The sequence below is a fragment of the Paroedura picta genome, chromosome 5 (genome assembly GCF_049243985.1).
Source record: "Paroedura picta isolate Pp20150507F chromosome 5, Ppicta_v3.0, whole genome shotgun sequence".
NCBI classification, from domain to species: Eukaryota; Metazoa; Chordata; class Lepidosauria; order Squamata; family Gekkonidae; genus Paroedura; species Paroedura picta.
Window position 1 is genome coordinate 41,087,869 of NC_135373.1, and position 27,501 is coordinate 41,115,369.

At 47.3% G+C, this 27,501-nt stretch overlaps 1 protein-coding gene across 1 annotated transcript in view; it reads left to right on the forward strand.

Annotated features, from left to right (window-relative positions):
• Positions 1–27,501, forward strand: part of COL9A2 (collagen type IX alpha 2 chain) — a 55,338-nt gene that overhangs the window by 20,361 nt on the left and 7,476 nt on the right. Inside the window, exons 11-29 of the mRNA XM_077337486.1 lie at positions 891–947; positions 2,389–2,442; positions 3,767–3,820; positions 5,372–5,425; positions 7,835–7,888; positions 9,008–9,061; positions 11,255–11,308; positions 11,443–11,496; positions 12,313–12,366; positions 13,735–13,779; positions 13,910–13,963; positions 14,915–14,968; positions 15,722–15,775; positions 16,643–16,714; positions 18,301–18,336; positions 20,368–20,412; positions 22,724–22,756; positions 23,468–23,614; positions 26,579–26,633. Coding sequence (XP_077193601.1) covers positions 891–947; positions 2,389–2,442; positions 3,767–3,820; positions 5,372–5,425; positions 7,835–7,888; positions 9,008–9,061; positions 11,255–11,308; positions 11,443–11,496; positions 12,313–12,366; positions 13,735–13,779; positions 13,910–13,963; positions 14,915–14,968; positions 15,722–15,775; positions 16,643–16,714; positions 18,301–18,336; positions 20,368–20,412; positions 22,724–22,756; positions 23,468–23,614; positions 26,579–26,633 — 1,084 coding nt within the window. The remainder of the gene's footprint in view (positions 1–890; positions 948–2,388; positions 2,443–3,766; positions 3,821–5,371; positions 5,426–7,834; positions 7,889–9,007; positions 9,062–11,254; positions 11,309–11,442; positions 11,497–12,312; positions 12,367–13,734; positions 13,780–13,909; positions 13,964–14,914; positions 14,969–15,721; positions 15,776–16,642; positions 16,715–18,300; positions 18,337–20,367; positions 20,413–22,723; positions 22,757–23,467; positions 23,615–26,578; positions 26,634–27,501) is intronic.

Genomic DNA, 27,501 nt, shown 5'->3' on the forward strand with positions numbered 1-27,501 from the left:
CATGAGGCTGGGAGTTCAATCCCAGCAGCCGGCTCAAGGTTGACTCAGCCTTCCATCCTTCCGAGGTCGGTAAAATGAGTACCCAGCTTGCTGGGGGGTAAATGGTAATGACTGGGGAAGGCACTGGCAAACCACCCCATATTGAGTCTGCCATGAAAATGCTAGAGAGCGTCACCCCAAGGGTCAGGCATGACCCGGTGCTTGCACAGAGGATACCTTTACCTTTACTTTTTAAGTTTCTCTGAAGATCTAAACCAATAGAAATGGGAGGTAAATCAAAGTGTTGGATGGGTCCTTGCTGGCCATCTGGTCCAACCCCTCCTCAGTGCAGGAAATCAAGTTCTGCTTAAAATACATCCTGCAAGGGAAAGACCCACCAACTCATAATTGGCATTTACTTAGAGGAGAGAACCTTTCCTAGCTAAGTGACATGTAAGTATTTCATTTATCATTAAAATAGAGATTGTACAAATATATTGTTAACTGATTTTGATAGCCTGGGTCAGGTTGTCTCTTTTTTCGTGAAACAGGGGCATTTTAAATGTAAATGCATCTCATATTTTAAAAAGCAGCTATATTAGCTCTGAAAGCCATTTCTACACATTACATGTCAGCACAAGCTGTGTTTATGACTGAATGTATACTCCCTAAGGAATTAGCGCCATGCCTGGTTCTCTGCTAAACATGCCTGCATGAGGGACATGTTTCCATGTGTGAGTTTGCTCCCTTCACCCCTTTCATTTTAAAGAGCGCACCTAAAACCTGTGATGTGTGAACCAGCAATACGATACTGATTTGGAATAGGTCTTACTAAAATGAGCCTCTCCTTGTTCTCAGCTGTTATGTTGCACCTTGGTTGAAACCAGTCTCCAATCCTCTCTCCCTAACAGTGTCCAACCAACTGTCCCCCTGGACCCAAGGGCCCCCAGGGACTGCAGGGCCTGAAGGTAAGGAAGTACTGATTAGCATGTTTTGCCAACATAAGTAACAGTAACTGTAGCTTTTGGATTGTTTTCCACTTAATCCTGAAACACTGGGAGAAATTCCTACTGTATAGGCTCGATTCCGAGTAGACCTGCTTAGAATTGGGTTCTTAGTGCCTCAGGAGGATGTTCTAGGGCACCTAAACAACCAATCCCTTTATTCTGTCGTAAGGTTTTGTGAGCTAGTGTCCACTTTGTGAGATGTTCTAGGGTAGCTTGGGTCACTTGCTTGGGTCACTTGCTAGCCTGTTGTCATCCACCAACCATTACACTCAGCAGACACCTACCTGCTGGTGGTCCCTGGCCCCAGACAAGTGTGCCTGGTCTTGACCAGAGCCAGGACTGAAAAGGCCCTGGCTCCAACCTAATGGAATGTGCTGCTGGTGGAGATTCAGGCCTTTACAGAACTCCTAAAATTTCGAAGGGCCTGCAAAACAGCTCTCTCCCACCAGGTATTTGGTTGAGGCCAAGGCCACACTTTTACCATCCAAATGAGCCCCTCCTGCCTAGTCCATTGTTGGGGCCCTTGCCCAGGCCACGCTCCCCCATCTGCGTTGGGCCGATAACTGGATTTCCGACTGTTGCGATCTTAGGCACACGGGGAATGATATAGGATGGGGCAAGTGGTTAGTATATAGTTACGTGGGGGATGGTACAGGATGGCGTGAGCCATTAGTCACAGTCCTGTTAGAGCTGTTCTCACAGAGCAGTTCTGTCAGAGCTCCCTTAGCTCCACCTATCTCACACAGTGTCTGTTGTGAGAAGGGGAATGAGAGGCGATTGTAAGCTGCTTTGAGGCTCCTTCGGGTATTTACTTATTTTATTTGTTTTTAAGATTTCTAACCCGCCCCTCTCCAACATCGGTCTCGGGGCAGTAGTGAAAAAGCAGGCTATAAAAACCAACTCTTCCTCTGCATTCGAGTCTGTACTCCGCCAGGTAGCGCATTAGGTGACTTTGTGCCAGTTGGCGGCCCAGCCTCAGCATTCAGTCTATCTCACAGGGCTGTTGTGTGAGAATAAAAGGGAGGAAGAGAGGTCTTTATATGCCATCCTGAGCTCCTTGTGGCATACAAGTGTAGCTTGATAGGTAATGCTATTGGCAATGAAAATTAGTGTATATGGAGGAGGCCCAGAACTGAGTCCACCAAACCCAATAAAAAGAGAATTACATAGAAATGTGGGGATGTCGATAGTATTGTAACAGTTACTGTTACAATATCAGTTGTGTCATCTGGAACTTAGAATCTGTGCAGATATTTTTCATTCATGTTATTTATTTATTTGTTCAAGTTTATATACCGCCCTCCTGGCAAGCTGGCTCAGGGCAGTGTACAACAGTTGTAGTCGAGAAAACTATTTCCTCTAAGAGCCCTGCACAACACTTGGCTTTTTCTCCCCTTTTCAGGGTCACAAAGGCCGCTCCGGAGCCCTCGGGGAGTCTGGCAGGCAGGGCAGGCCGGTGAGTCCAGATACGTTCTACCCTCAGCTTATCCCATGATGGATCTGTGAGTTACTTCTGAGAAAGGGCTGCTACCTGAAAGGGAGGCCCTTTTCAAGCATCACAAAGGGGTGAATCTGGGCTTGCCACTGGAGGTACAATCCTGCAGCCAATCCTGGCTTCCTCAAAAGTTGGTATAGATGACATTTATATTTGGGGAAGCCTGTTCCTGTTCACCTTTGATGCTTACACTCGTGTAGTCTTAACAACGTAAAGTATGGATGACCAACTAGCTGAGTTCTGAGACGTTCCGTGTTCTTCATATCAGGAGCCTCTTTTGCATATTTTAAGAGTAGATGATGGAAATCAGCTGCGATAAGGGAAAGGCACAAAAGGGGTAAAAGAAAAGGAAGACTTTGAAGAATAATATAGTGCAAGACTGGACAAATCTAAGGTGCCATGGTGCCTAGGTATTTCATTGTGAGGCCTAGGATTTTCAAAAGCTGTTTAATGTTGGTGCCTCTTGGTGATTCTCGGTAGAAATGGAGAGCCAGGACAAAGGTTAGTTCCTTGTTGTGATGACGAGCAACCCTTCCCACATATGTATATGCTACAACACTTTTGTTATAGCTTTAAAAAGAAACTGTGAAGAGGTTAGGATTAGATTTTCTGGTAGGGACCATAAGAAAGTACAGTCATTAAAAACATAAAAGCTGAAAAAATCAGTCAGGTTCCTAAGTTTTTTGTCGTAGCTAATAAAGCCATAGTATGTGAAGGCCTGGCATAGCAAAGCAAGGGAGAAAAAGAGAGATCTAGGACACTGATTGGGAAAACAGAGCCCCATGAGTGGTTCAGACTGGATATCTTTCTGTACTGCAGGTCCCAGGTTCAATCAATGCTGATTCAATTCAAAAAGATCAGTTAGGTGGATGTTTAGGGAAAGTATCTCTGCGTGAATTCCTGGCAGTCAGAACAGAGAACATTCAGCAACACGGACTCATGGATTGATTTAGCAAAAGTGCAGCTTTTATTGAGACCCTGTAGCTCAGTGGATATTATGTGACAAAGGTCCCTGATTCAGTCCCTAGCGACCGCACTTAAGGAATCTTGGGTGGCAGATGTTGGAAAAGAGCCTTTTCCATTTCAGGCTCCTGAAGGCTGCAGCCAGTCTCAGAGCAGAAAGTGGGCAGTATGAAACTGTGATAGGAGGTTCTTACGTTTCTGATAGGATATAATATAGATTTTCTTGATTCTATGATTCCACAGAACCTTAATTCAAAAATCTGTGTCTGATTTTTCAAAACCAGTTTGTTAACTGATTTCTTTTCTCAAAAAATTTGACCAGGGCCCGAAGGGAAACATTGGCTTATCTGGAGAACAAGGAATACCTGGCCCTCCCGTAACGTATTTATTTATTTATTCTGATTTCTTAATTTTACTCTTTCTGTTCTAGGCTGTCTCTTAGTCCTCTATCCCAGGATCTGACATGGGCTCAGTTATGGTCCACAAAAACTAAAAATGTTTGGACAACAGGAGAGGAACAGACTCTCATTTTGTCATTCAGCATGATCAGTGAAATTGCACTGTATTCATGTACCCCACCTTCCCTCTAGGTTCAAGGTGGCTGTATTCATGTACCCCACCTTTCTTACAATAATAGTTAAAAGAATTCCAGATAAAAACAGGATAACATAAACCACAAATCCCCAACTCTCTCCTTCCCTGCCTGCCAATCAAAAGCCCTGGCAAAAAAACAAGCCCTGCAGCACCCCCATCTGAAGATGTAGAGCATCCTTTTTTAACCTTTTGACCATGGAAGAGCCCTGGAAGTGATGTGAACTAGCCATGCCACGTCCCCCCCCCCAGAAGTGATTTGTCACTGGAGATGACATCACCACCCACATGGAGATGACACTGGAGATGACATCACCACCTGGCAGGCTTCAGGGGGACTGAGCGGCAGGAGGGGGGAGAGAGACAGGACATGGTTTAAGGCAAGAGTAGGCATGCAGGCTCCGCCCTCTCCCAGGCACAGAAACCACAAGAGAACTCATGCTCGGGAAAGGGGAGGGGGAGCAATGGAAGCATCCGGTTCCCTAGCTTGTGGCCGAGCCCATTAAGATAGGAGGGGAAAGGCCATAGACCCCTCTGGAGCTCCTGTGGACCCACAATGGTCCATGGACCCCTGGTTGGGAATCCCTGATGTAGAGAGATGAGTCACTGGGTTTTTCTCTTGTCATCATATCCCAGCCCCTAAGGAAAGTGGTCCCTTATGGTGAAATAAGCTAAGCAGAGATAGCCAGTGGAGGGATGGAGGCAAGGCATAAAAGTACTCTGCCTTCCCCTCCAGCTTTCTCTGCTTAAGTTTCAGAATTCTTAGCAATCGCAGCATGGCTTAACAGGTGGCTAACTTTCACATGATGAATGCAGGCTTTAAGTGACAAGAGGACCTCTGAAGGTGACATTTAGTAACACAGTGTGTGTGTGTGTGTGGGGGGGGGATCATGCCACTTTGTCACATTCCCACCGACGCTTTCTTTTCTCAGTATCTACAAAGAATGCATTCCCAAGGGGGATTCATTAATTAATTCCGCTTTGATGATAAGAATTAATTAACAGGCAGGAATTTAATTCCTCCCCTAAGCTGATGGCAATTTTTCTTTGCCTGAATGACTGCGATGGTTTTTTTTTTTTTTTGAGCTAATGTTATTAAATGGGTGTCCTGAATGGAGCCAAAGGAAGGAGCGACCAGCAAGAGACGACTAGTGAGTCGGACAAGGGTGGGGGGAGAGCTGGTGACTAATCTTTTTTGGGGGTAATGATTTTCTGCAATTCACACATGAATGGATATTTTTCAAGGTGACAGATGGGGGGGAAGTGGAGGCTTTTGAAATGCTTTAGCCGCAAGGTCATTAATCTAGGACTTGGTTTGTTTTTCTTTCTTCCCCAGGGTCCTCAAGGTCTCCGAGGATATCCTGGAATGGCAGGGCCAAAAGGAGAAATGGTGGGTGCCCCAGAAGGAAGGGAAAGTGTTAACGTGTTGATGATGTCATAATGATGCGTATGGACCTGCCCATCACTTGAGGCCTTTCTCCCAAGGTCTTTCTCCATGACACTCTTGGTCTAAACCAAAGAATATGCGCCATCTTTTAGGCACTAGGCAAAGTCTGACCTGCTTTCCTTGGATGAAGTTTTTCCTTTTGTTTTTGTGCTTTGTTTTTCATTGCTCCTGGCATAGAAGCTTTTATGGTTTGGGGTATTTATTGCTTCCTCTTTTGAAAAAATTAATATGGGTTTGCAAAGGGGTGGGGGAACAATGTAGGAATCCCCACTCCAGCCTCAATTTCTCCCCCTCCGAGACTCTTTTATCTGCCTGTCCTGTTAACAGGCCTGCATTCTAGCATCCTGTGCTTCCTGGATCAGATTTAGTCCTTAGCAAGCTTTGAAGGTTTTATTTTCACCTTTTTGGTGGTTAATTTATAGTGTCATATTTCCCCCCCCCCCTGTAACCTTGAGAAGACCCCTGAATGTGTAGAGACTGACTTTGTAGGTGGCCAAAATTGCTGCTTTCGTGTTGAGGTGAGGGGTCACTTGACTCTGAGGTCTAGTGATTAACTTCCTTTATGCTGATTTGTCTTTTGCTGCGGCCCAGGCATTGTTTCCACGCATGCCCTTCCCTGGGTCTCTTCCCATTCATGAGTTAGTACAGGTGAATGAGCCATGGATGAAAAATAGCTCATTGAGTTGGCTGAAGGCGTCACACTTTGCTGAACAGAGTGATAAGATTGCCCACTTCCAGATGGGGGCCTGGAGTTCTCCCATAATTACAGCTGATCTCTGGAGTCCTGAGATCGCTTCCCTTGTGTTAGATTCCCCGTCGACACCCTTTCCAACGAGCACTTGTGGCATAATAGCAAAGGCTGATTTATTGAAAAAGCGTTACAAGGCTCACAATTATTCTTGCTGAAACTGATTTGATAGGCAGTGCTTGGATTATTGTAACTCCAGGCTCCCATCCCCTACTAGCATAAATATGCCACGGTTAAAGAAGGCGGAACTCCCCTTTTTCCCAAGGAAAAGGTGGGCTCCCCTGGTTGCACAGAAAGCGCACAGAGTACCTCACACCCAGGTACACATGACCTTATTCATGCCCAGCTGACCATGGCCAGGCCCCTGGAAAACATTCCACCTTCCCCTCTCCCACAAGTTCCTCCTTTGGGAAAGAATTTTCTACTTAAACTACATAGTGCCAAAAAGAAAAATGAGAAAAGCAACTGTAAGCAGTTACACACTCACAGACTTTCTCCCCCCCCCCCATTACATTAACCAATGACAGTTGGCACCAACAGGCTACAACTGGCACCTCATCAATACCTTACAAAGCACAATGCCAAATGACCATGGCAGGAGGCTGACAAACAAGTAGATCTTGACGCCCTGGAGAAAATGGCAGCTTGGGAGGGTGGAGTCTATGGCATCAAATCTCTGCTGAGCTCCCTCCCCAAACTGCCCTCCCCAGGTGTGACCCCCCCTCCCCAACTCTCAAGATGGAACTGGCCATCCTAGGTTGATCCTGTGGTCCTTCTCGAAGACTTGGCAGGCCGGGGGGAAGTGGGGGGGAGAATCTTTTAAACTTTTTTCTCCTGAGATGTTTTTCCCCTCCCAGGCGAACTGTTTGACTAGTCATATCTTTAGCCCCGTATGGGTCAATACTGCTTAGGGGTGGCATTCTTCTAGTGGGGAAACTGATGGGAAGAAGATCTAAAAGCCTCCCCATCAATAAAGATACCCGTCAGTTGACATTTCTCTCCCCTTCCATTATCCCATCCATGATGTCATTGAGCAGGGTGCCATCACTAGCATGGACTGGCTTCTCCTCTTTGTGTTTATTTGGGCCCCCTTTGGCTGAGAAAGGGGTTTTGCTGCATGTCCTGTGGTGCCTCAGCATAGTGCCGTGACAATACAACGGTGCGACCAATTATCTAATTTGTATTCAAATCCAGGTGGATTAAGCGAGTATAAAGTCAGCAACCACATCCTCTTGGAATACATTCTGATAACAGTGAAATCATTTCCCAAAGCAAAGTTATAAGGCTAAACTTGGCTCTTGTTTGCGATTAGAAAGACTAGGACATCTAACTGCTTCTTGTGTTGCACTAATGAGCTGTCAGATTTCAAGGCAGTCCTGTAGTTTTCCTGACCAGCTGCTGAACCCTACAGAGGTTACGCAAGTTACATAAGAATAACACAAGGTTAACAATATGATTAAATCCATGGGTACGCAGCAGGGGTGGGTGGAGGTGGAAATGCAGGTGGGAGCGATTGGAATCGTGGAAGGGAATGTAGACAGTCATTCTGCCACAGTGGCATGCTCCGCAGGACATTTCTCTCTCTTTATCCTGTGTTTTTGTAGGGTCCCCGAGGCTATAAAGGAATGATCGGAACCATTGGAGCGGCAGGACCTCCGGTAACTCTCTTTTTCTTTAACTTGGTTTAGTTCTGCAAGGCGGGGGGGGGGGGGCTGGTTCACCCTCCAGGAAGGAGGGAACAGGCATGGCCTGCACTCATCAATGACCTATAGCACTACTGCCTGCATCCAGAGAGGCCACAGAGCCTGCCTTGGAGCAAGCAGGAGATGGCCCAGGAGGAAAGTACTTGGTGAGACACAATACGTTGAGGGAACTTGTTCTGCAAACTCCCCACAATCTCCCGATTAAACTCCAATGTCTGACATTGGATTACACTTGCCTAAGTAAGTGTGATTAGAACCAGGGACTTGGTGGTTCTCAACTGTCCTCCTTTATCCACCACCCTCCACCACCTCTTACAAGATGGGCATCACCCACCCATGGCTGCCATAACAAAATTTCAGTGCCAAAGTCAAAGTCAAACTTTATTGCACTAGGCCATAGGCCATTGCAAGATCAGATACAATGAAATTATTAAAAAACAGACACAGAGTAAAAATTACACACATTTACCCATACCTTCTGCTCACTGGTCCGCAGTATTTGCCGCAAGGCCAGCTCGAATCTTTCTTGCGACCAAAGCAAAGGTGGCAACCCTTTGTGACACAAATGGGTCCATATTGGAGATTTTAGTGCAGTGGCACCTTTAAGGCCAACAAAGTTTTATTCAAGGTAGAAGCACCTGTGTGCAGACGCAGAAGCTCCTACCTTGAATCAAGTTTTGTTGGTCTTAAAGGTGCCACTGAACTTGAATATTGTTCTTTTGCTTCAGACCAGCACAGCTACCCGCCGGGATCTATCATCAATGGCCACCTTGTTTTAGTGAAGAGAAGCCCCAGCACCTGAGTAACTCTCCAGGGCACTTGGCCTCTTTTTACCTTGGAAAATTTTTTTGGGGAAACTTCTCTACCAGATATAAAAATCATTTGGTGCATCTGTCGTGCAAGCAGACCTGGATGCAGAAGCTTTTCCCATCTCTTCCTTGCTCTCTGAATCAGACTGCAGACACATTTGAAGCCTCAGTGCTAGATTCTTTACTCTCTGGAAATCATTCTCCAGAAGGCATGTAGGAATTTTGTCTCATTTTCTTTTTAACCGTAACATTTTTTTCCGCCTAGGGTGAAGAAGGCCCAAGGGGACCCCCAGGACAGGCTGGTGAGAAGGGAGATCTTGTAAGTAAAATTATTCATGGAGTCATCTAAGAAATCTTCAAGCCAGAAACAACTCCATGCTGGTGGAATCCGCTTAACTGTATTTATTCATTTTAATTTGGTTTGTAACCCAAGTCATCCCAAGGGTTTGGAAAAATGAGCAGTGTCAAATTCACCCTTGCTCACATTGCTTAAAACTTCTTTCACCTGGTCCTAGTCCCCTTAAATTGTCCAGTTTGAATAACACCTGCTTCCAGAAGACACCTAGATGTGAGCATTAGATTAGATGTTGAGTACCTTGGAGAAGGAGATTCTGTTGAGAAATCCTGAAACGTTTTCAGGCTTCGAGAAACCCTGGAAGTAGTACCAGCAGGCTACACCTCCCTTCCATGTCCTCGGAAGTCACATGCCACCAGAAGTGACATCACCCAGACACTCCCACCAGATGTGACATCACACTCCATTTCCCATCCTGCCCCCCACTGCCAGAAACCCCCCAGCAGACGGGGCCGGAACTGGCCTGGAACAGGGCTAGAGTGGGCATTTGCTGCTCTTTCACCCTCTGCCACCTCCACCCCCCAACACAGTTAAGTTAAAATTAGAGTACCACTTGCCTCTCAGGATTCCAGTCGCTACCATGATGAACCCAGGCTGCCAAAGATTTTAATGACCGAGGCCCCTCCTCTTTCCACTCCCCCCAGGCCCATCATTGGCTGTTGGGGGGAGGAGCAGGTTGACATAACCATATATGGTCTTATCACCCAAGAAATATTTAAAAAAATTTAAAAACATAAGAAAATTAATTAACTCCCACCCAATCAGCAAAATCCTTCCAGGGTCAAGAAGCCCCAGGATTTCACAAGAACCCCACTGAGAAAGCCTAGTGCGGACAGTACTGAACGAATGCGCTGACGTGGTGCTAGGCGGTTTCTTGTGTTCGCATGTGTCATGATCAGGGATGACACATACTATATATCCTCAATGCCAGTGTCCCTTCTCCCATGTCAGCAACAAACTAGCCATTCATCCTTTCTCTTTGCATCATGATCAGTTCTTCTGCACCAGGTCATTCCCATTAATGATTTCTTCCCAGTCAAATGTATGCATTTGTTTGTGTGCCTCGAGGACACATCCCCCGTGAAACGAGACACATGCATCAAATGCCATGAAATAAGCCAAGGAAGACTGAAGAGCAAGAACGAAAACAAAGCTGGCCGGATCCAACCATTGCAGTGCCCAACGGAATCAGAAAGCAAATAAAAATGTCCTGACTGGATGATCCCAAGTCAAGCTAGAATGCAAAAATGGTTTACAATATATCCTATATCGAGTTAATGCTCTGGACAGAGGCTGTGACGCAGTGGTTGAGCATCTCTTTAGCATGCAGGAGGTCTCATCCTTGGCTTTGCCAGTGAAAAGATGTGGAAGTAGGTGATGTAGAAGACAGGGCCCGAGGCCCTGAAGAGCCACTGTCCGTCTGAATAGACAAGACTGATGTTGATGGGTCAAGGGTCTGATTCAGCATAAGAACAAATCTGGAGTCCGGTGGCACCTTTAAGACCAACAGAGTTTTATTCAAGGTACATGAGCTTTCGTGGGCACGCATTCTATCTGAGGAAGTGTGCGTGTACACAAAAGTTCATACCATGAATAAAATTTTGTCGCTCCTAAAGGTACCACTGGACACAAAATTGGTGCTGCTGCTTCAGACCGACATGGCTACCCACTTGAATCTGATGCAGCATGAAACAGCTTCAGGTGTTCTGTGCTTGTTCCTCAAAGTCAATGGCATAACTTGATCTAAGATGCACATGTATCCTGGGCATGGCCCCCTTAAAGCTGTATAAGTCATCATCAGCACCATCAGGCGTGGTGTTAGATGTGGTCTTGCCAGCCAGTGCTGAAGGTTTTCCACTGAGAAGTCCTTGTTACATTTGCCTTATGCATGTGACCACCTATGGCAGGGGCCACTGGTAGCATATCACATCTTCAGAGACCAACATTCAGTTTCTATAGATGTTGAATTCTGTAGACCCCACTGGAGCTTGGTGGAGGCCTCCCTTCCCTGCCTCTGCCTCTTCAGAGCCGTTCTTTGACTTCCATCCAATTAAATCTGGCTTTGAGTTTGCGGGAGATGAGAATACAGGCCGTGTAGAAACCACATCCATGTGCTGTGCTGGTTCTTATGCAGTTCTGCCCTTTGTTCTTTTCTAGGGTGCTCGTGGCATCAGAGGCCCCCAGGGAGTGATGGGACCCAAAGGGGGAAACGTAAGTATCGCCCTGTTTCTGGGATTCTGGGAGCAACGTATTGGGGGCATTTGCCTTGTTTCTTTTGTCGGGAAACATCCAGCTTCACATGGCAAACACCCCAAAACATAGTTCATCTCTCTGTCCTTTTGTAGGGCCTTCCTGGGATTGATGGCAAAGATGGTACTCCGGCTATCCCTGGGGTGAAGGTAAGAAGACATGTGCTTGAAGTCCAAGAGGAACAAATATTTAAAAACACGTTCTTGCCATTTCAGTCTGTGGCATCCTTCGGATTTGTTTCTTGCCCAGACTTGTGTTTCCACTCCCCTTTCATATCTTTGACATAACCAAGGGTCCCCGACCACCACCGGACTATACAGTGAACAGAAGGACCGTCCCAGGGAGCAAACTTCATGGGAGACCAAAGTTGGAGGGAGTGGGCAGGGGATGGACGGTCCCAAAGGTGCAGTTTTGGGAAAGCAAAGCAATGTTGTTGGAAGGGAAATCATAACTGGCATTGGATTAACAGAGAAGGGCAGCCGGCACAGCTCAGATCTGCCCAGTCTTGTCAGAGCTTAGCAGCTAAGCGCAGTCAGCCATGGTTAGTCCTCGGATGGGAGACCGCCGAGGAAGGCAAGGGCAGCTACGCAGAGGAGGGCAAGGGCAAGGGCAAGGGCAAGCTGCCTCTGCCTGCCTCTTGCCCATGAAGGAGTCAATTGCAACTTGGTGGGACTTAATTAAATTATTATGAAAAGATCAGAAGTGTGGTGTAGTGTTTAACAGCAGTGGCCTCTAATCTGGAGGGCCAGGTTTGATCCTCCCACTCCTCCACATTCAGCCAGCTGGGTGACCTTGGGCCAGGCACAGTTCTCTCAGAGCTCTCTCAGTCTCATCTATCTCCCAGGGTGTTGTGGGAAGAGGAAGGGAAGGTGATTGTAAACCGCTTTGTGACTCCTTTGTGTAGTGAAATTGAGGTACAAAACCCCAGCTCTTCTTCTAATGACGTTCATTGTTCCAATTTACAGGGGAGCGCCGGGCAGCCAGGCATTCCCGGGCCACCTGGCCACCGAGGATTAGCTGTAAGTATTATATCCATTCTCATCAAAACCAGCCATGAAGTTGGCCACCTTCCTGGTTTCCAAACCCGCCCAATTGATTTCTCATTGGATGGAAATCTCCCCACCAAGCTTAGCATGAGATAGGAGAAGAATTGGCACTGTGGGGTTTAAGCGTCAGACAAAGTCCAGGGAGCTCTGAGTTCAAATCCAAACTTGCCATGAAGATCCAAGGGTGACCTTGGACCTGCCAGGTTTTCTGTCTATCCCACCTCACAAGATTGTGGTGAGAAAATGGAGGGTGGGGAAACCAGCCTACGTGTCTCTGAGCCCTTTCAAGGAAGGGTAGGATGGAAATGTAACTTGCCGAATGAAGTGCCACGCTGAGCTCAACCAAGTGGTCCTGCTAGCTCAGCATCCCTGCCATCAACTACACCAGGTTTTGTGAAACCCTGGGGTCTCTTGATGGCCCTGGAAGGGTTTCCCAAATGGGTAGGGCTTAATTATCTACATATTTTTTAAAAATTGTTAAACGTTTATCAGGTGATATGACCATATATGGTCACGTCAACCTGGAATCATAGAATCATAGAGTTGGAAGGGACCTCCTGGGTCATCTAGTCCAACCCCCTGCACTATGCAGGACACTCACATCCCAATCGCTCATCTACTGTAACCTGCCACCCCCTTGAACCTTCACAGAGTCACCCTTTCCGTTAGATGGCTATCTAGCCTCTGTTTAAAAATTTCCAAAGATGGAGAACCCACCACCTCCCGAGGAAGCCTGTTCCACCGAGAAACCGCTCTAACTGTCAGGAACTTCTTCCGGTTGTAGATGGAATTTCTTAATTTCATCCCATTGGTTCTGGTCCGTCCCTCTTGGGCAAGAGAGAACAACTCTGCTCCATCCTCCATATGGCACCCTTTTAAATACTTGAAGATGGTTATCAGATCCCCTCTCAGTCGTCTCCTCTCCAGGCTAAACAGACTAAGCTCCCCCAACCTTTCTTCATACGTCTTGATCTCCAAACCCCTCACCATCTTTGTTGCCCTCTTCTGGACATGTTCCAGTTTGCCCTCTCCCTCCCAAAATGGCCAATGATGGGCCTAGGGGAGGAGCCCCAGGTGGGCATGTACACAGTTACGCTTCCCAACCATATCCAGCATGATCACACCACTTCTGGGGTTTCTCGAGGCCTGAAGAATGCTTCAGGGGTTTCCCAACGGTGAAAAGGTTGAGAAAGGCTGACCTGTGCAGTGGTGCTAAAGCATCCTCATCCTTCCATGAGAAGGAACATTCATTCCAAGTCTGCATCTTGCCAAGATCTCTTCCCAAACCCGGACAGAAATAGCTGCCTTGTAGACAACCCGTGCATTCTTGTTTCCCTTTAGGGTTTGCCAGGCACACCGGGAACCAAAGGTGGCCCAGGGCAGAAGGTAAATCAGACTCGTTGCATTTAAATCTCTTGTTTCCTTTTGCCTGTTAAACACAGAGAGGCTGGCAAAACACAGGTAGGAAATGTTTAAAGGCACTGACTTCTGTCCCTCTCTCTTTCCCCATTCACAGGGTGAACCAGGAGGGCGTGGTCTTCCAGGTACCTCTGGGCTCCCTGGGAAAATTGTAAGTATCAATGAATCCTTCCCTTAATTGCATTGTGCATCAACTGGCACAGTCCTTCCTTGGAAGTTGCACTATAGTCTCTGGGTGGAGCATGGCTGTGTCTTGACTTCATATGTATGCCTGGTGGGCTTTCTCCCATGTGCTCGGCTCTTCCACCCGTCTTTGGCTCTGGATGGAAGACGCTGGAAACGACATTGCACACCTCGTTGCTTGCATGCCCAGGCGAAACCCGAGACATTACAGCAGCACAGCAAACTAGATGTGACACTGACAGGTCGTTGGATGTCACGCCCGGCACTTGTTCCGCCGTCCGAAGCTCACAGGGCTGCCAGATGGTGGCCTGGCACCCCTAATTCGGACAGGTAGGATCAGTGATGTAGCACACCTTGCTTCCGGAGCCAGCACTGGACAGGCCGTTGTAGAGGAAATGGACAGCAGGGGTTTTGGTCCATTAGGGCATGAAATCTACAGCAAAGGAAATTATAATACCACTCTATTCCACATTGAGTAGATGGCCCTTGGTGCTCTCTTCTAGCTCTGTGTGAGTGGGCACTACCTATTTCCTTCACTGGAACTGAAGAAGGCTGGCTGTCCTTTCTGTCTGCCCTTGAATGTGAATTCTTGTTGCTTCCTTACCCAGACTGGCCTCCTCTGGATTTATAGCAGATCTCTGGACGCAAATTCCAAAAAAGGTTGTGAGACAGGATCAGTCCTAACATTGCAGCTTCCCTTTGGGGCCTGCAGGAGGCAGTGTTGCACCATGAAACCCTAGAATCACAAATTACAAAACGTCCCCTGGCACCTCAAAGAATTAACACATTTGATGAAAATCATGCCATAACCACCTCCTGTTCCACAAAGCTCTGTGATCTTTTGGCTACTGCAGACCAACAAAGCCACTTAAAAAAATCCCCCTTATAATGAGATCTCTGCATTTCCCCCCCACCATAGGGTGAGCCTGGACCACGCGGGGAAGTGGGCCCTCAGGGGGTTCCTGGTGTGAAGGTAAGTCCTGAATAATGCCCTGCAAGGCGGGGATAATATGGAGTCCTTAGGGAGGGGAACATTTTCCTTTTTATTAAAATGACACATGCAGGACCGAAGGGTGGATTTAGTTTGCTGGTGAATTAGTGCAAATAATTCCAGCAGTTTTTGTAAAGGCTTCTGAGAGGGAGCTGCTTTCTTGCAGGGAGCTGGGATGTGGGTGTGGTCCTTTCCCAGATAGGACTACCAGACTGAGAAATCCTTGGGAGTGGTGCTTGGAGAGGATGGAGTTTGGGCAAGGGAAGATCCTCTGTGGGGAGGTCTGGAGAGGAGTTGAAAGTCTGTGAGAACTCCAGGAGGGTTGCAACCCCAGGTTCCTCAACAGCATGGCCATTAGAGGCCATTGATGAAAGTAGCCCAGGAAGGGACAGCGTGGTGCCAAGGTTAAGTTCACGGCCTCTAGTCTGGAGAACCGGGTTTGATGCCCTGCTCCTCCTCCACATGCAGCCAGTTTGGGTGACCTTGGGCCTGTCACAGTTCTGATAGTGCTGTTCTCACAGAGCAGTCCTGTCAGAGCTCTCTCAGCCTCACTTCCCTCGCAGGGTGTCTGTTGTAGGGAGTGGAAAGCGAAAGTGATTGTAAGCTGTTTTGAGACTCCTTCAGGTGGAGAAAAGCAGGGTATAAAACCCAATTCTTTTTCTCCTCCCCCTCCTCCTCCTCCTCTCCTCCATTGGCCCCATTTATTTATTGACCGGTTTGCCCTTCTTTTTGCAGGGAGATCGTGGCGAGAGAGGCCCAGTGGGTATTCCAGGGCCACAGGGGAAAGTGGTGAGTATGTGTGAGCCTGGAGTGCTTTCATCCAGCAGGGACGTTTTCCCCTTTCCCATCCTTCCCGGTTATTAGCCTGCAGTTTATCCATGCGTTGTTGGGTGCCTTTCCTGTGCCTTCATTCTCCTGAGGGTTTACATCGGTGACTGACGCCTAAAACTGGAGCTTTGCCACAACTCTAACACATGCATTTAGACCTCCAGCATCCCGCTGCCAGAGAGAAACGTGGCCTCTGAATACAACTGAGTCTGCAAAGTTTTCTTTCTGAAGGCCCTTGTATCCCAAAGTTCTGATACCTGAGTGTGCTTTTTCAGAATGCAGGAGAGGAGAAGCATGCTCTTGGAAGACAGGTAGCACCAGAACATGCCTGGCTGGTCTGCTCATCTTTCACCATGAATATACTCGCTCTCTCTCTCTTTGGTGGTGGTCTCAGACAGAATGCCCTCCTGAAATCTTTCAGGCTTCCTGTGTTGCTATGGATTCCAATGCGGGCTTTGCTAACGTTTTTAAGCACAGAAATGCACTTAGGTACCACATCAAATGGTGTATACCAGGGGTAGTCAAACTGCGGCCCTCCAGATGTCCATGGACTACAATTCCCAGGAGCCCCTGCCAGCGAACGCTGGCAGGGGCTCCTGGGAATTGTAGTCCATGGACATCTGGAGGGCCGCAGTTTGACTACCCCTGGTGTATACTAACATGAAGTGAGCTGGTCTGTCCAGCCTTCAGGAGACTTCTGAAGGGGACAGTCTCTAGGTTAGCTTTCCTTGACTTTAGTTATCAGAAAGGTTCCCACCTGGGGAAGGTGTCTCTGCTTGCGGTTCCTCTCCCTCCTCAGGAGTTTTGATTTTGTTCTTTTATTTTCAGGGTGCTAAAGGGGAGCAGGGCCCTCCGGGAATCCCAGGCCCGCAAGGTCTTCCTGGAGTTAAAGGTGACAAGGTACCATCTTCCTATCACTGAGCCACAAATAATGACAGGAAGGGAGAAACCCAGTATGGCCGGCAAGTCTTGAGCAGGTTTGCAGGAGCAGCCATATTTTGCATAGATGTGAATAACAGGCATATGATGCCTTTTAGGAGGTACCCGTGTGGGATCAAGAAATGCAGAGGGATTTGATTCATAGGGGACCAGTGGCCAAAGCAAGTAAGACCACTTGAGGATCTGTTATGTGATAGATGTCACAACACACCCACTTAGAACAGCATTTATAGCACTAGGCTTCCAAACTATGCCAATGGAGCTTCTCAGTGGCCGTTACCTTAAACAACCTATGGCACAGTCTGTCTGTATTTGCAGAAATCCAGTGGAGGATCTTCCCCGCTATGTTTGGGCTTATTTTCAGATCCCAGGGATAAAAAACTGGATACAGTTCTAACCTCCATATCCTCTCTTTGAGATCTGGACCAATTAATTTACCTGCTATCAGACAGAGAGCCTTCTGTTTCTTTTGGAGTGGCACGCTCTGCTCTTGCCGCAAGAAAAGTAAGAGCAAACACATCCTTAAAAAGTGACCACCTGATTTAGACTTTGATCTTTGCGAGGTTGGTGGCTGGGTTGTCCTCTCTGTCATCATGGGCTTGACAACATGGGCTTGTAAAAACTGGCATTCAGGCTCATAGTAAGATAGATCAAGAAGGTTGGCCATGTTTTTCTGTAGCAGCAGAAAAGAGCAGAAGTCTAGTATAAACATAACAATAACGATCTTTAATCCTATAGCCTGCCCTTCCCTATAGGCTCACGGAGGGTAACATCAAATTCAACAATACATTCAAATAAGCTATAACATGAAAAGGAATTACATTAAATTCAGTTTTTAAATTAAATTAAATCAGGTTTTTGAGCTGTGACTTCATTTCAGTAAAAACTCTATGAAGTGGGGGGCTTGGTTGGTGGATGATACCTTTAAGAGGGTACTCTGTTTCAGATAGAGAGGGCAGCAGTTTTCTGCCCAGGTTGGAGTAGTGGTTAGGAGCGTGGACTTCTAATCTGGTGAGCTAGGCTTGATTCCCTGCTCCCCCACATGCAGCCAGCTGGGTGACCTTGGGCTTGCCACAGCACTGATAAAGCTGTTCTGGCTGAATAGTAATAGCAGGGCTCTCTCAGCCTCACCTCCCTCACAGGATGTCTGTTGTGGGGAGAGGAAAGGGAAGGCGAATGTAAGCTGCTTTGAGACTCCTCCGGGTAGAGAAAAGCAGCATATAAGAACCAACTCTTCTAAGCCATAGGCCTGGCGGAACAGCTCCATCTCACAGGTCCTCCAGAATGGTTTAAAATCCCAGAGGGCCCTGATCTCACTGAGCAGAGCATTTCACCAGGCCACAGCCAAGGCTGAAAAAGCCCTGGTCATGGTCAAGGCCAATTTTACTTCCTTGGGGCTGGGGACACTGAGCAAATATTGGTCAGAATCTTAGTGCTCTCTGGAGGACGTAATGGAAGAGCCTTAAAACACCAACAAACTTTGTGGCTGAGTTTGTAGTAAGTGCTGCTTCTCCTAAATTACTACATCTTTTTGTTCCATTCTCTAGGGCTTTCCAGGGAAAATTGGGTCCAAAGGTGACATTGTAAGTATCTCTGCTTGCTTTCACCCCCTTTTTAACAGTTTACTCCTTTCATTTTGAGGTCAGCTTGGTTAGAGCGGCTGGAGAATTACTTGCTGCCCTCTTTGTCCAACCCTACTTGCTATACTTGGCATTCTAGTGGTTCAGCGAGGAGCCTAGCATGCTAAGCAGGTCTGCATCTGGATGAGACCCTTGGGAGATCCACGTAAGCTCTGAAGGGAATAAGGTTGGAATGGGGGAGGATGTTGCAAATCTTAGGAGCCAGAAGGAGTTCCTGTAAGCCAGAAAGAGTAATGTTCAGCAACTCAAGTGTCACATGCCAGGCTCAGTTTTTAGACTGCATTTGTTATGGGGAACGTGGACAAGATGTAACAAATACTATTTTATTCATTTATTTTCAATATTTCCAAGATGAGGACAGTATAAATCTGGAGTGACAAAGCTATGCAGAACCCTGATGTTGACTTTGCAAGGCTGACATGATCTAGGGCCAGCAGATCCGTGGGTCGTCCTCTTCTTCCATAGGGTGCTTCCTGTCTCCCTCTCTGTCCTCGCCCCATTTATAGAGGTGAGGCAGGAAGCAGGACTGTCCCACACAAGGCCCGCCTGGCACCATCACTCCCAGCCATAAAATGTCAGGCATTTCTACTTAATGCAGACTTCTGGCCGGGTCTGTTGTTCATTACCCTGAGGCACAACCATCACTTGACTAAGCTTGATGTCTTTATGCGAATATCCTGAGATGGGCCACCTGGCACAATGGCTGTTTTGCTGCTGGTTTTAAATACGTGTTTTGATTTTGCCGCTTTTCATTTTTGACAACTGCTTTTGAAAAAAAAAACAATTCAGGTTATTTTTGTATGCTTTGATTTTTTGGGTGTTAGTCAGCCTTGATCAACTGGGAAATACGGGATGGAAATATTTTTTCCAAAGTACATGAAGCAGCCTTGTATGAACCAGACCCCTGGCCTATCAAGGTCAGTCTTCTCTACTCCGACTGGCAGCAGCTCTACAGAGTCTTAGGGCCAAGGTTTTTCATAATACAGACTCTCTGGTCCTTTTGACTGGAGATCCTGCGGATTGAACCTGGGACCTTCTGCAAACTAAGCAGAGTCTCCACGCCTGAGCTACAGCCCCTCCCCTAGCTATGACCTACTCCTAGCCAACTTGAGGGTTGGGTTTCTGTCAGTAAAGCGATGAAATAGGCTACCCAGAACAACCGTTGTGGTTTCAGCATACTGCGAGGACTTCCTTGGCATGCTGGAGGAGGAAATTAGTTCGTAAATTTTAAAAAGGGGAGGGGAGCCCCCCACCCCCCAAGGCATGACAACTGCTGGGCATGCCTCTTGTCTTCCCAGAATACACAGAGGACTGGATCACATGTTTCTGTCCTCCATATGGTGGTGGTTTCCTTCAGTGCAAGAAGACCCCTTGCGTTGAAGGGAAAGGGGGGGAAGCAGCGTTCATGAAACAGATGGATTTAGCCCTGCTGAGTGTTGAAGGCAGCTGAATGTCAAAGGGGAAAACATGGAATCTGGTGGGCCGTCTGGAGAAACCAGCCGGCTTGATCCCCCCTTAGAGATTTTACAACCCCATAGAGGGTGATTTCCCAGGGATTTACTCCTCCTGCACTTTAGCATTTAAATTACCCCCCCCCCACAAACCCAAGTAAATCCAAAATAAAATTTGAAAATTTCATTATTCTTAAAAATAGTCACTGTAGCAATATTATTATTAATAATATAATGATAAACATTGCATGTTTGTGGCCTGCTGACTTCAACTGTTTTGGCCTCTTGTAGGAAAGCGATTCTGCAGACAGCACTCCCAACCAATACTACAGGCCAGAAAGCTTTGGGGCAAGGTCCCTTGGCAAGATCCTTGGCAGGGAGAACTAAACCCTTCTGGGGTGTTTCAGAACAAGTAGTTCTGCCAGATGGGTGGGAATGGAGCTGTGAGGCAGAAGAGGGGGGGGGGAGTCTCTTTGGCTAGATGAGGCAGACTTTTATTTGGCACTCTCTTCTTTCCTCACAGGGAGATCCTGGGGTCGAAGGCCTGTCTGGGGAGAAGGGAGAGAAGGTAAGAGGCTCTTGCTCAGCTTGGTGATGTCAGTCTGTGTGGGCAGGTGGCATTTGGCGGGTAGACACAACTCAGCTGAGCCAAATCTAGGAGTGTGCTGGCTTTTCTGTCTCTTCCCCCCTCCCCCCCATGGCTGCTCAAAGGATCATACAGAATGAACAGAAATCTCTGCCATGATCCTCAGTGGAGGCTGGGCAATGCCAGGATCAGAATTTGCCTATGCTGTTTTGGTACCCCCAAAACATAGAGCCATTAATTTCCATGGGACATTATTGGGGAGAGGGATGAACCAGCCACTGGCAGCCCTGGTTTCTCAAGGCTGAGGCTTAGTATCTCTATTGTGATTTGTAGGCTATAAAACATAATGGGGGCCACAAGTTATTCCCTTCCTACTTAGAGGACCCTCCCCCTTAATGTTGGTTTTTGTTTTGGGGTTTTTGGTGTACTCTATTTGAATGCTGTAACCTTGCATAGCCAACCACCAGGTGGGGCCCAGGAGTCTTCTGGGATTACATCTGATACTGCAGGGCAGAGTCTGCACTTACTTTCTTTATTCCATTGTCAATCCTGTTGAATTCAGATCACTTTGAACTCGGATCTTCCTCTCCCCCCCCCCCATTGAAACAGGAAAGTCTTCTGCACGTGGTTAGGGTAGTTCAGAAGGGGGGGGGGAGCCAAGCCTCTTTCTTTCCTTTTTTGAAGGGTGGGGGGAGAGGAGCCAAGCAGGGAGCCTCTTTCTTTTCTTGGAGGGGTGGGGGAGAGGATCAAAAAAGGCAGAGGAGGGAGGAAAAATCCAGGACCAACAGAAATTGAGAGAAATTAGGGGCTTCTCCTTTAAGGCAAGCGTGTCACATGACCAGGTGAAGCCTATCAGAGGTTCTCTACCACAGAGCTTTCTTTCCCAAATGGATATTGAGGGTTAAAAGCACTCTAAGATATCTCACAATAAAGGTAGGGTCACTCCGGATCAGTCCTTCTTGCTGCAGAAGGAAATTTTAAATTGCCCCAAATCCAAACGGAAATCGCATTCTGTGTAGAGGGCAGGGACTGAATCGATCTGGGGTTGGAATAAAAGCTCCGTGCAGTTTACACCCAGGTGATAAAGCTCAATTCCCTTGGAGAAAATGGCTGCTTTGGAGGGTAGACTTTAGGGCATCCCTTCTCTGTTGATCTCCATCTCCCACCTCCCCAGGCACCATCCTCAAATCTTGCTAATTTCCCAATATGAAGTTGGCAACCTTAGTTGCGTCCTTGAGTTTTATCAGAGCGGCCATCTATGTTTGATCCAACACAAGGACAAACAAGAAATGGACAAAAGGGGGGGACAGAATTTTACTGCACAATTTGCATATGCTAATTTACACATATAAATGTAAATTTATCCTTTAAGGAGAAATACAACACATCCTAGGGTCAGCTCTCCTTGCTGTGCTGGTGCAAACTGTAGATGAAGAACTTCTCAAGATGCCACCTGCTTTTTGTTTTTTCTTATGGCTCCATAACTTTGAGTCAACTCCAAACTCCTTAATCTTAAGTGAGCAGTCTGTCCTCCAGTGACACATAGTTAGGGATAGCCTGATGGCTGCTCAGGAATTTTGTTCCATAGCCGCATCAGTGGATTTGACGGGACAGAGGTAGATCCCAAACCTTTCAGAGGAGAGGCCTTCAAAAAAGAGAACATCAGGGCACATTCAGTTTTGTGCCTTCTGCCACTTTACTTTGATGCCAGAGTTTACAAGCCTGGGAAAATACTGATTCAGACTGGTACAGGAAACCCAGGTCCCCTTCCATTGCTTAACTAGCCTCCCCACCCTCCGAGTGAGCTTCCTCACTCCTCAGGCGTCAGTATTTCTTTATTCTTCCCAGTAACTCTGTCCCTTGGCCTCATTTAAAGCCCCCCCCGCCAAACTTCCACTTTGCCTCAGAAATGATGTACCATTTATCAGTCCACTGGCATCTTCCATCTGAGCAGTTAGAATACTTGTGAACGTTCCGTGGCATCAAAGCGATTCTGCCAAGAACTACTCTTGGGTCACGCCATCAATATTTGGCTTAGGGGCGAGGAATGTTTCCCTGTTTTTTTATTCCTTGAGGAAGATCGCTACTTGTCTTGTTTCCTTGACAAAAAAAGCAAAACTAAACGTTTTTGTAGATGACCCGGCCTCGAGGTATGCGTGATCCTTTCTTTTTGTCTATTGTTACACTGATGGTAGGGGATGCACATAGTTTCGCCCTCTGGATACTCAAAAGTCTCCGATGGGTGGGGCTGCTCTCATGAGTCTGAGCTTTGCTTCCTGTTTTTCATTCCTAGGGTGAATCTGGAGAGCCGGGACCCAAGGGACAGGTGATTATTTTCAAGGCAGCATGTAAATATGCGCTGACTTCAGCATTGCGGGTCAGGGAGGGTACAAATCTTTGCGTAAACAAAAGGCTTAATTTAATCCTTCCGAAGATCTGTGAAGAAAAGCGCAATGATGGTGGGGAGGGTTTAGCGTAGATAAGCAAGTCTCTGAGGGATACGTGAGAAGCTTCTAAAACGATGCGGGTAACATTGTGCCTGGAGGGAATGAATAAAGCAGCAACCTTTCTCACTCCCTTGGATTGCGAGAGCTCCACAAAGAAGGGACAGCTGGAAGGCGAAAGACCACCGTGCTTTGCCCTTGGAGTCGGGGACCTTGGAACTCATTGCTACAAGATGTTGCCATGGCTGCTTCAACAATCAATTTGATGGGTATATGGATGACAGTGTTTGTCAGCCATGATAAACAAAAATTAAAACCAACTTATGTTGATGACTGGTATGGTCTGATACATTTGAATTCTTATGCCTTGTATGCTGAACCTCCCATAGTACCTGCCAGGTTGTTGAAACCCAAATCGTAGACCTGGTTGAACCACTAGACATAGCTAATGTGGCAGTGCAGATTGTGTTGATTCGATGCATAAAGAGTTTTCTGGAATGGTCTTCTCATGGTGCAGTATATCTCCAGTGCACAAAGAGAACGCGGGATACTTGAAAAGAGGCCTCTTCTTACTAGCATTTCTTGTTTCACAGCAAGGTGTCCGTGGAGAGACTGGTTTTCCTGGACCGACTGGGGATGCGGGAGCACCTGGCGTCAGAGGATTCCCCGGACCTCCCGGTCCTCGAGGGCTTGGTGGGGAGCGTGGTGTACCTGGAATGCCTGGGCCTCAGGGTGCCCCAGTGAGTAAATCCCAGAATGCTCCATCCTGCCAATGAAAGACCCATGTGATACACAGCAACTAGGATGAGAAAAACAGTAGTTTTTGTAGAATACTAGCAGCGATCTGTGAACTTCCCTGATTTAACTCCTGACCGGGCAACAGTGTGAGCCTTCTGCGATTCCGAGTCCACGACCATCTCAGTGGGAAAATGGTCAGAAGCTAGTTCTGGTTTCTTCCCATCTCATTGCGCGGGTGGGGTCTGGATGCCAGTCTGAGACTCAGCTCACAAGTCCATGCCCAGAAAGGATAAAAAGGGCCTCCCTTGACTGGCCTCAGTTTACCAGTCCCAGGTAGGAGGTGCCTGCAATTAGGACAGAACCTTCCAAAACTACAACTCTGCAGACCAGACAAAAAGTTCCCCATTTTTCATTGGAGCTGAATGCACTACAGGCTCAGTGGAGACCTCAGTTCCAATCTTTGCTGAGCTGTAAAGCATCATATTTGGTTTGAGCAAATCTCTCTCAGCCAAAATAGACAAGACATGAAAAATCCCTAATTAGGATCAGAGCTAAGGCAACCAAAGAGCTATTTAAATTATGGAAGCAATCTTCCCCTCTTCCCTCCCTGAACAAACTTTCTCTGATCTTCAGAGCCACTTACCTGGACTGCTGATTGGCCTTTAAAGTCCTCTCTGGCTGTACAGATTTCATCACAGACCACTAAATCAGTTTTCGCTTTTAAGTGTCACGTTTAAGGGCGTGCATTTGGGCTTACCCAAACTGAAGATAGGAGCCTCTTGTGGCGCAGAGTGGTAAGGCAGCCGCCTGAAAGCTTTGCCCATGAGGTTGGGAGTTCAATCCCAGCAGCCGGCTCAAGGTTGACTCAGCCTTCCATCCTTCCGAGGTCGGTAAAATGAGTACCCAGCTTGCTGGGGGGTAAACGGTAATGACTGGGGAAGGCACTGGCAAACCACCCCGTATTGAGTCTGCCATGAAAACGCTAGAGGGCGTCACCCCAAGGGTCAGACATGACTCGGTGCTTGCACAGGGGATACCTTTACCTTTAAACTGAAGATATAGCCAGAAAACACCTTATCGGTATTTTCCAGGAATCCCAAATATAACTGGCATTGTTGGGGAGAACTGGTATTTGAGAATTACCCAAAAACCCAAACAACAACTGAGGGGCTGGAGCATATTGCTTCCGTTGCGCAGCTGTTTGGGGGGCCTTAAACAACAGGGCATATTACTCCCACCAGCTCAGGCCAAACTGCCAATGAGTGCTCCAGCGGAGCCTGCAGGGAGAATTCTCCCTGTAGGAGGATCAGCTGCTTTGCAGGCTCTGTTGGACAGTCCAATTTAAACCAGGCTGTCCAACAAAGCCCCAAGCCAGCCTGTGGAGAGATTTCTCCCTGTAGAATCAGTTCCTTTGTGAGCTCTTTGGGGTGGTCTGGTTTAAAGAGATTGCCCCAAAGAGCCCTAGCTGAGCTGCCTTTCAGCAGTTTTTTGTGGCTTTACCTCTGATTTTTTTCCCCTCCTTGGTATTTTCAGTTCAAGTCTATTGGACTTGAAATAATCCAAGATTCCTGAAATATCCTGGAACAGAATACTTCACCAGTATTGGGATCTGGGTTTATTTGGGTCCAATATTGCACACCTTTAATCACAAGCCTGTTGTGTGCTTTTAGGACATTATAAATAAGGCCACACCACCCTCTTATGGCCTGTGCCAAGCACTGCAAAACCATTTGTTGTTTTTTTTGTCAAGTCAGAGCTGACTTACGGCGTTTAAGAGACAAGAGACGTTTAAAGGTGGTTTGTCATTTCCTGCTCCTCTGTCACAGTCCTGGTATTTCTTGGAGGTCTCCTATCCAAATACCAGCTAGGGCTGACCCCGCTTAGCTTATGAGATCTGCCAAGATCAGGCTAGCTTGGGGCTTTCTAGGTCGGGGTTTATGAAATAAAATATATTTGATCGGATGCTTCCATTCTCCTTCATCTTCCCGAAAGACCAAAGGTGCTGCCGAGTAAACAGCTCCATTCAGCACTATTTTATCTCTGCAAAGTAGCCTGGCATTTTACGGCGCTTGCAGGCAGCAGGCCATGAGACTGTGGCCCGGAACATCTCCCCTTCATCCCATTTTTTTAAAATAGTGAAGCCTGGTGAAGAGTTTTGGAGAACTAAAAAATTTGTATCTTTTGGAAAAGGTAATAGCATTAATAAAATAATACTTAATAATAATAATTGGAAGTTTCAAGACCTTACGAATGCAAAAATAAGCTGATGCTTAGGCATTGTATGGAAAAGAATTGTGGATGTTTTTTTTTTTTAATACCCTGCTTATCACTACCCAGAGGAGTCTCAAAGCAGCTTACAGTTTCCTTTCCCCACAACAGTCACCCTGTGAGGTACATGGGGCTGAGGGAGCTTTGACAGAACTGCTCTGTGAGAAGAGCCTGTGACAGGACTGTGACTAGCCCAAGATCACCCAGCTTGGCTGCATTTGGAGGAGTGGGGAATCTGACCCAGTTCTCCTGATTAGAAGCACTCCTCTTAACCACTCCACCAAGCAAAGGGGACAAGTAAACTGTCCACAATTAGTGTTCTTGCTTATCGGGTCGCCTCTCCTTGTGCCTAGTGGAAACAAAAATTATCTTGCAAAATAAGTAATCACATACACAAAGGATTTCAGGTAAGAAGATGTGGTCTTTTGGGTTATCCAGTTTGGTCTTTTTTCCCCCAGGCAGAGTGTGCCGATTCACAGTGGCCACCGTGATGCCTCATTTTGCCAGCCTGTTGGTTTCTTGAAGACTGAGCTGATCAGGGTGGTTATGTTGCTCCCCCTGCCCCTCACCTCTTTCCCCAGGGACCCTGAAAAGACCCCCAGTTCTGTAAGCTGCTTTGGAGATTGCAGAAATGTGTACAAACGAAATAAGTGCTATGGTGGGTCTGCATGTACGAGATCTCTTTTTTGTCTCTGCAGGGCAGGGATACTGGAGACCAGCACATTGTCGACGTGGTCCTGAAAATGTTGCAGGGTAAGGTATCAGAAGAATGTCAGAAACCTGTGAGATCACCCCCCCCCCCCCCAAGACCATTCTGGGCTAGCACAACCTGCCTGCCACATCCAAGCAGCACTCTGGGAAGCCTGCAAGCCAGATATAAAGGCGGCAGCCATCCCCCTCCCTCTTTGGTCATTCCCCAGAACCAGATAATCAGAGGCCAAGTGCCTCTGGAAGTGGAAGCTAGATTTAGCTTTCGTAGCTCATGGCCCTCACTGGCTTGGGAGTCTGCACAGTCCCCTTTAAAGCCTTCCTGGGCCCAGTGAATGCACAGCTTTTCTCGGGATTCAGGTTGCTGGTGGGCCTGCAGAACCTTGGATATCCAGCCTGAAATCCATTTTCTCACGTGCATCATCTGAAGGAGAAGGATTCAGAAGAAGAAGAAGAAGAGTTGGTTTTTATATGCCGCTTTTCCCTACCCGAAGGAGGCTCAAAGCGGCTAACAGTCGCCTTCCCATTCCTCTCCCCACAACAGACACCCTGTGGGGTGGGTGAGGCTGAGAGAGCCCTGATATCACTGCTCGGTCAGAACAGTTTTATCAGTGCCGTGGTGAGCCCAAGGTCACCCAGCTGGTTACGTGTGGGGGAGCGCAGAATCGAACCCGGCATGCCAGATTAAGTCCGCACTCTTAACCACTACACCAAACTGGCTCTCAGCCTCGCTTTCTCTCTGCTGTGCTCTTTTTGTACACATCAGGAAGCATTCACTGCACACACAGAATTCTCTTTACCTGTAGCCTGGAGTGGGTTTCTTCTTTGACCACTTGATATCTTGTTGCAAGGAGTTCCAGAGGGTACACAAAAAGTATTTTGTCTGCCTTGAATCAGGAGGGGAGTATGCCTT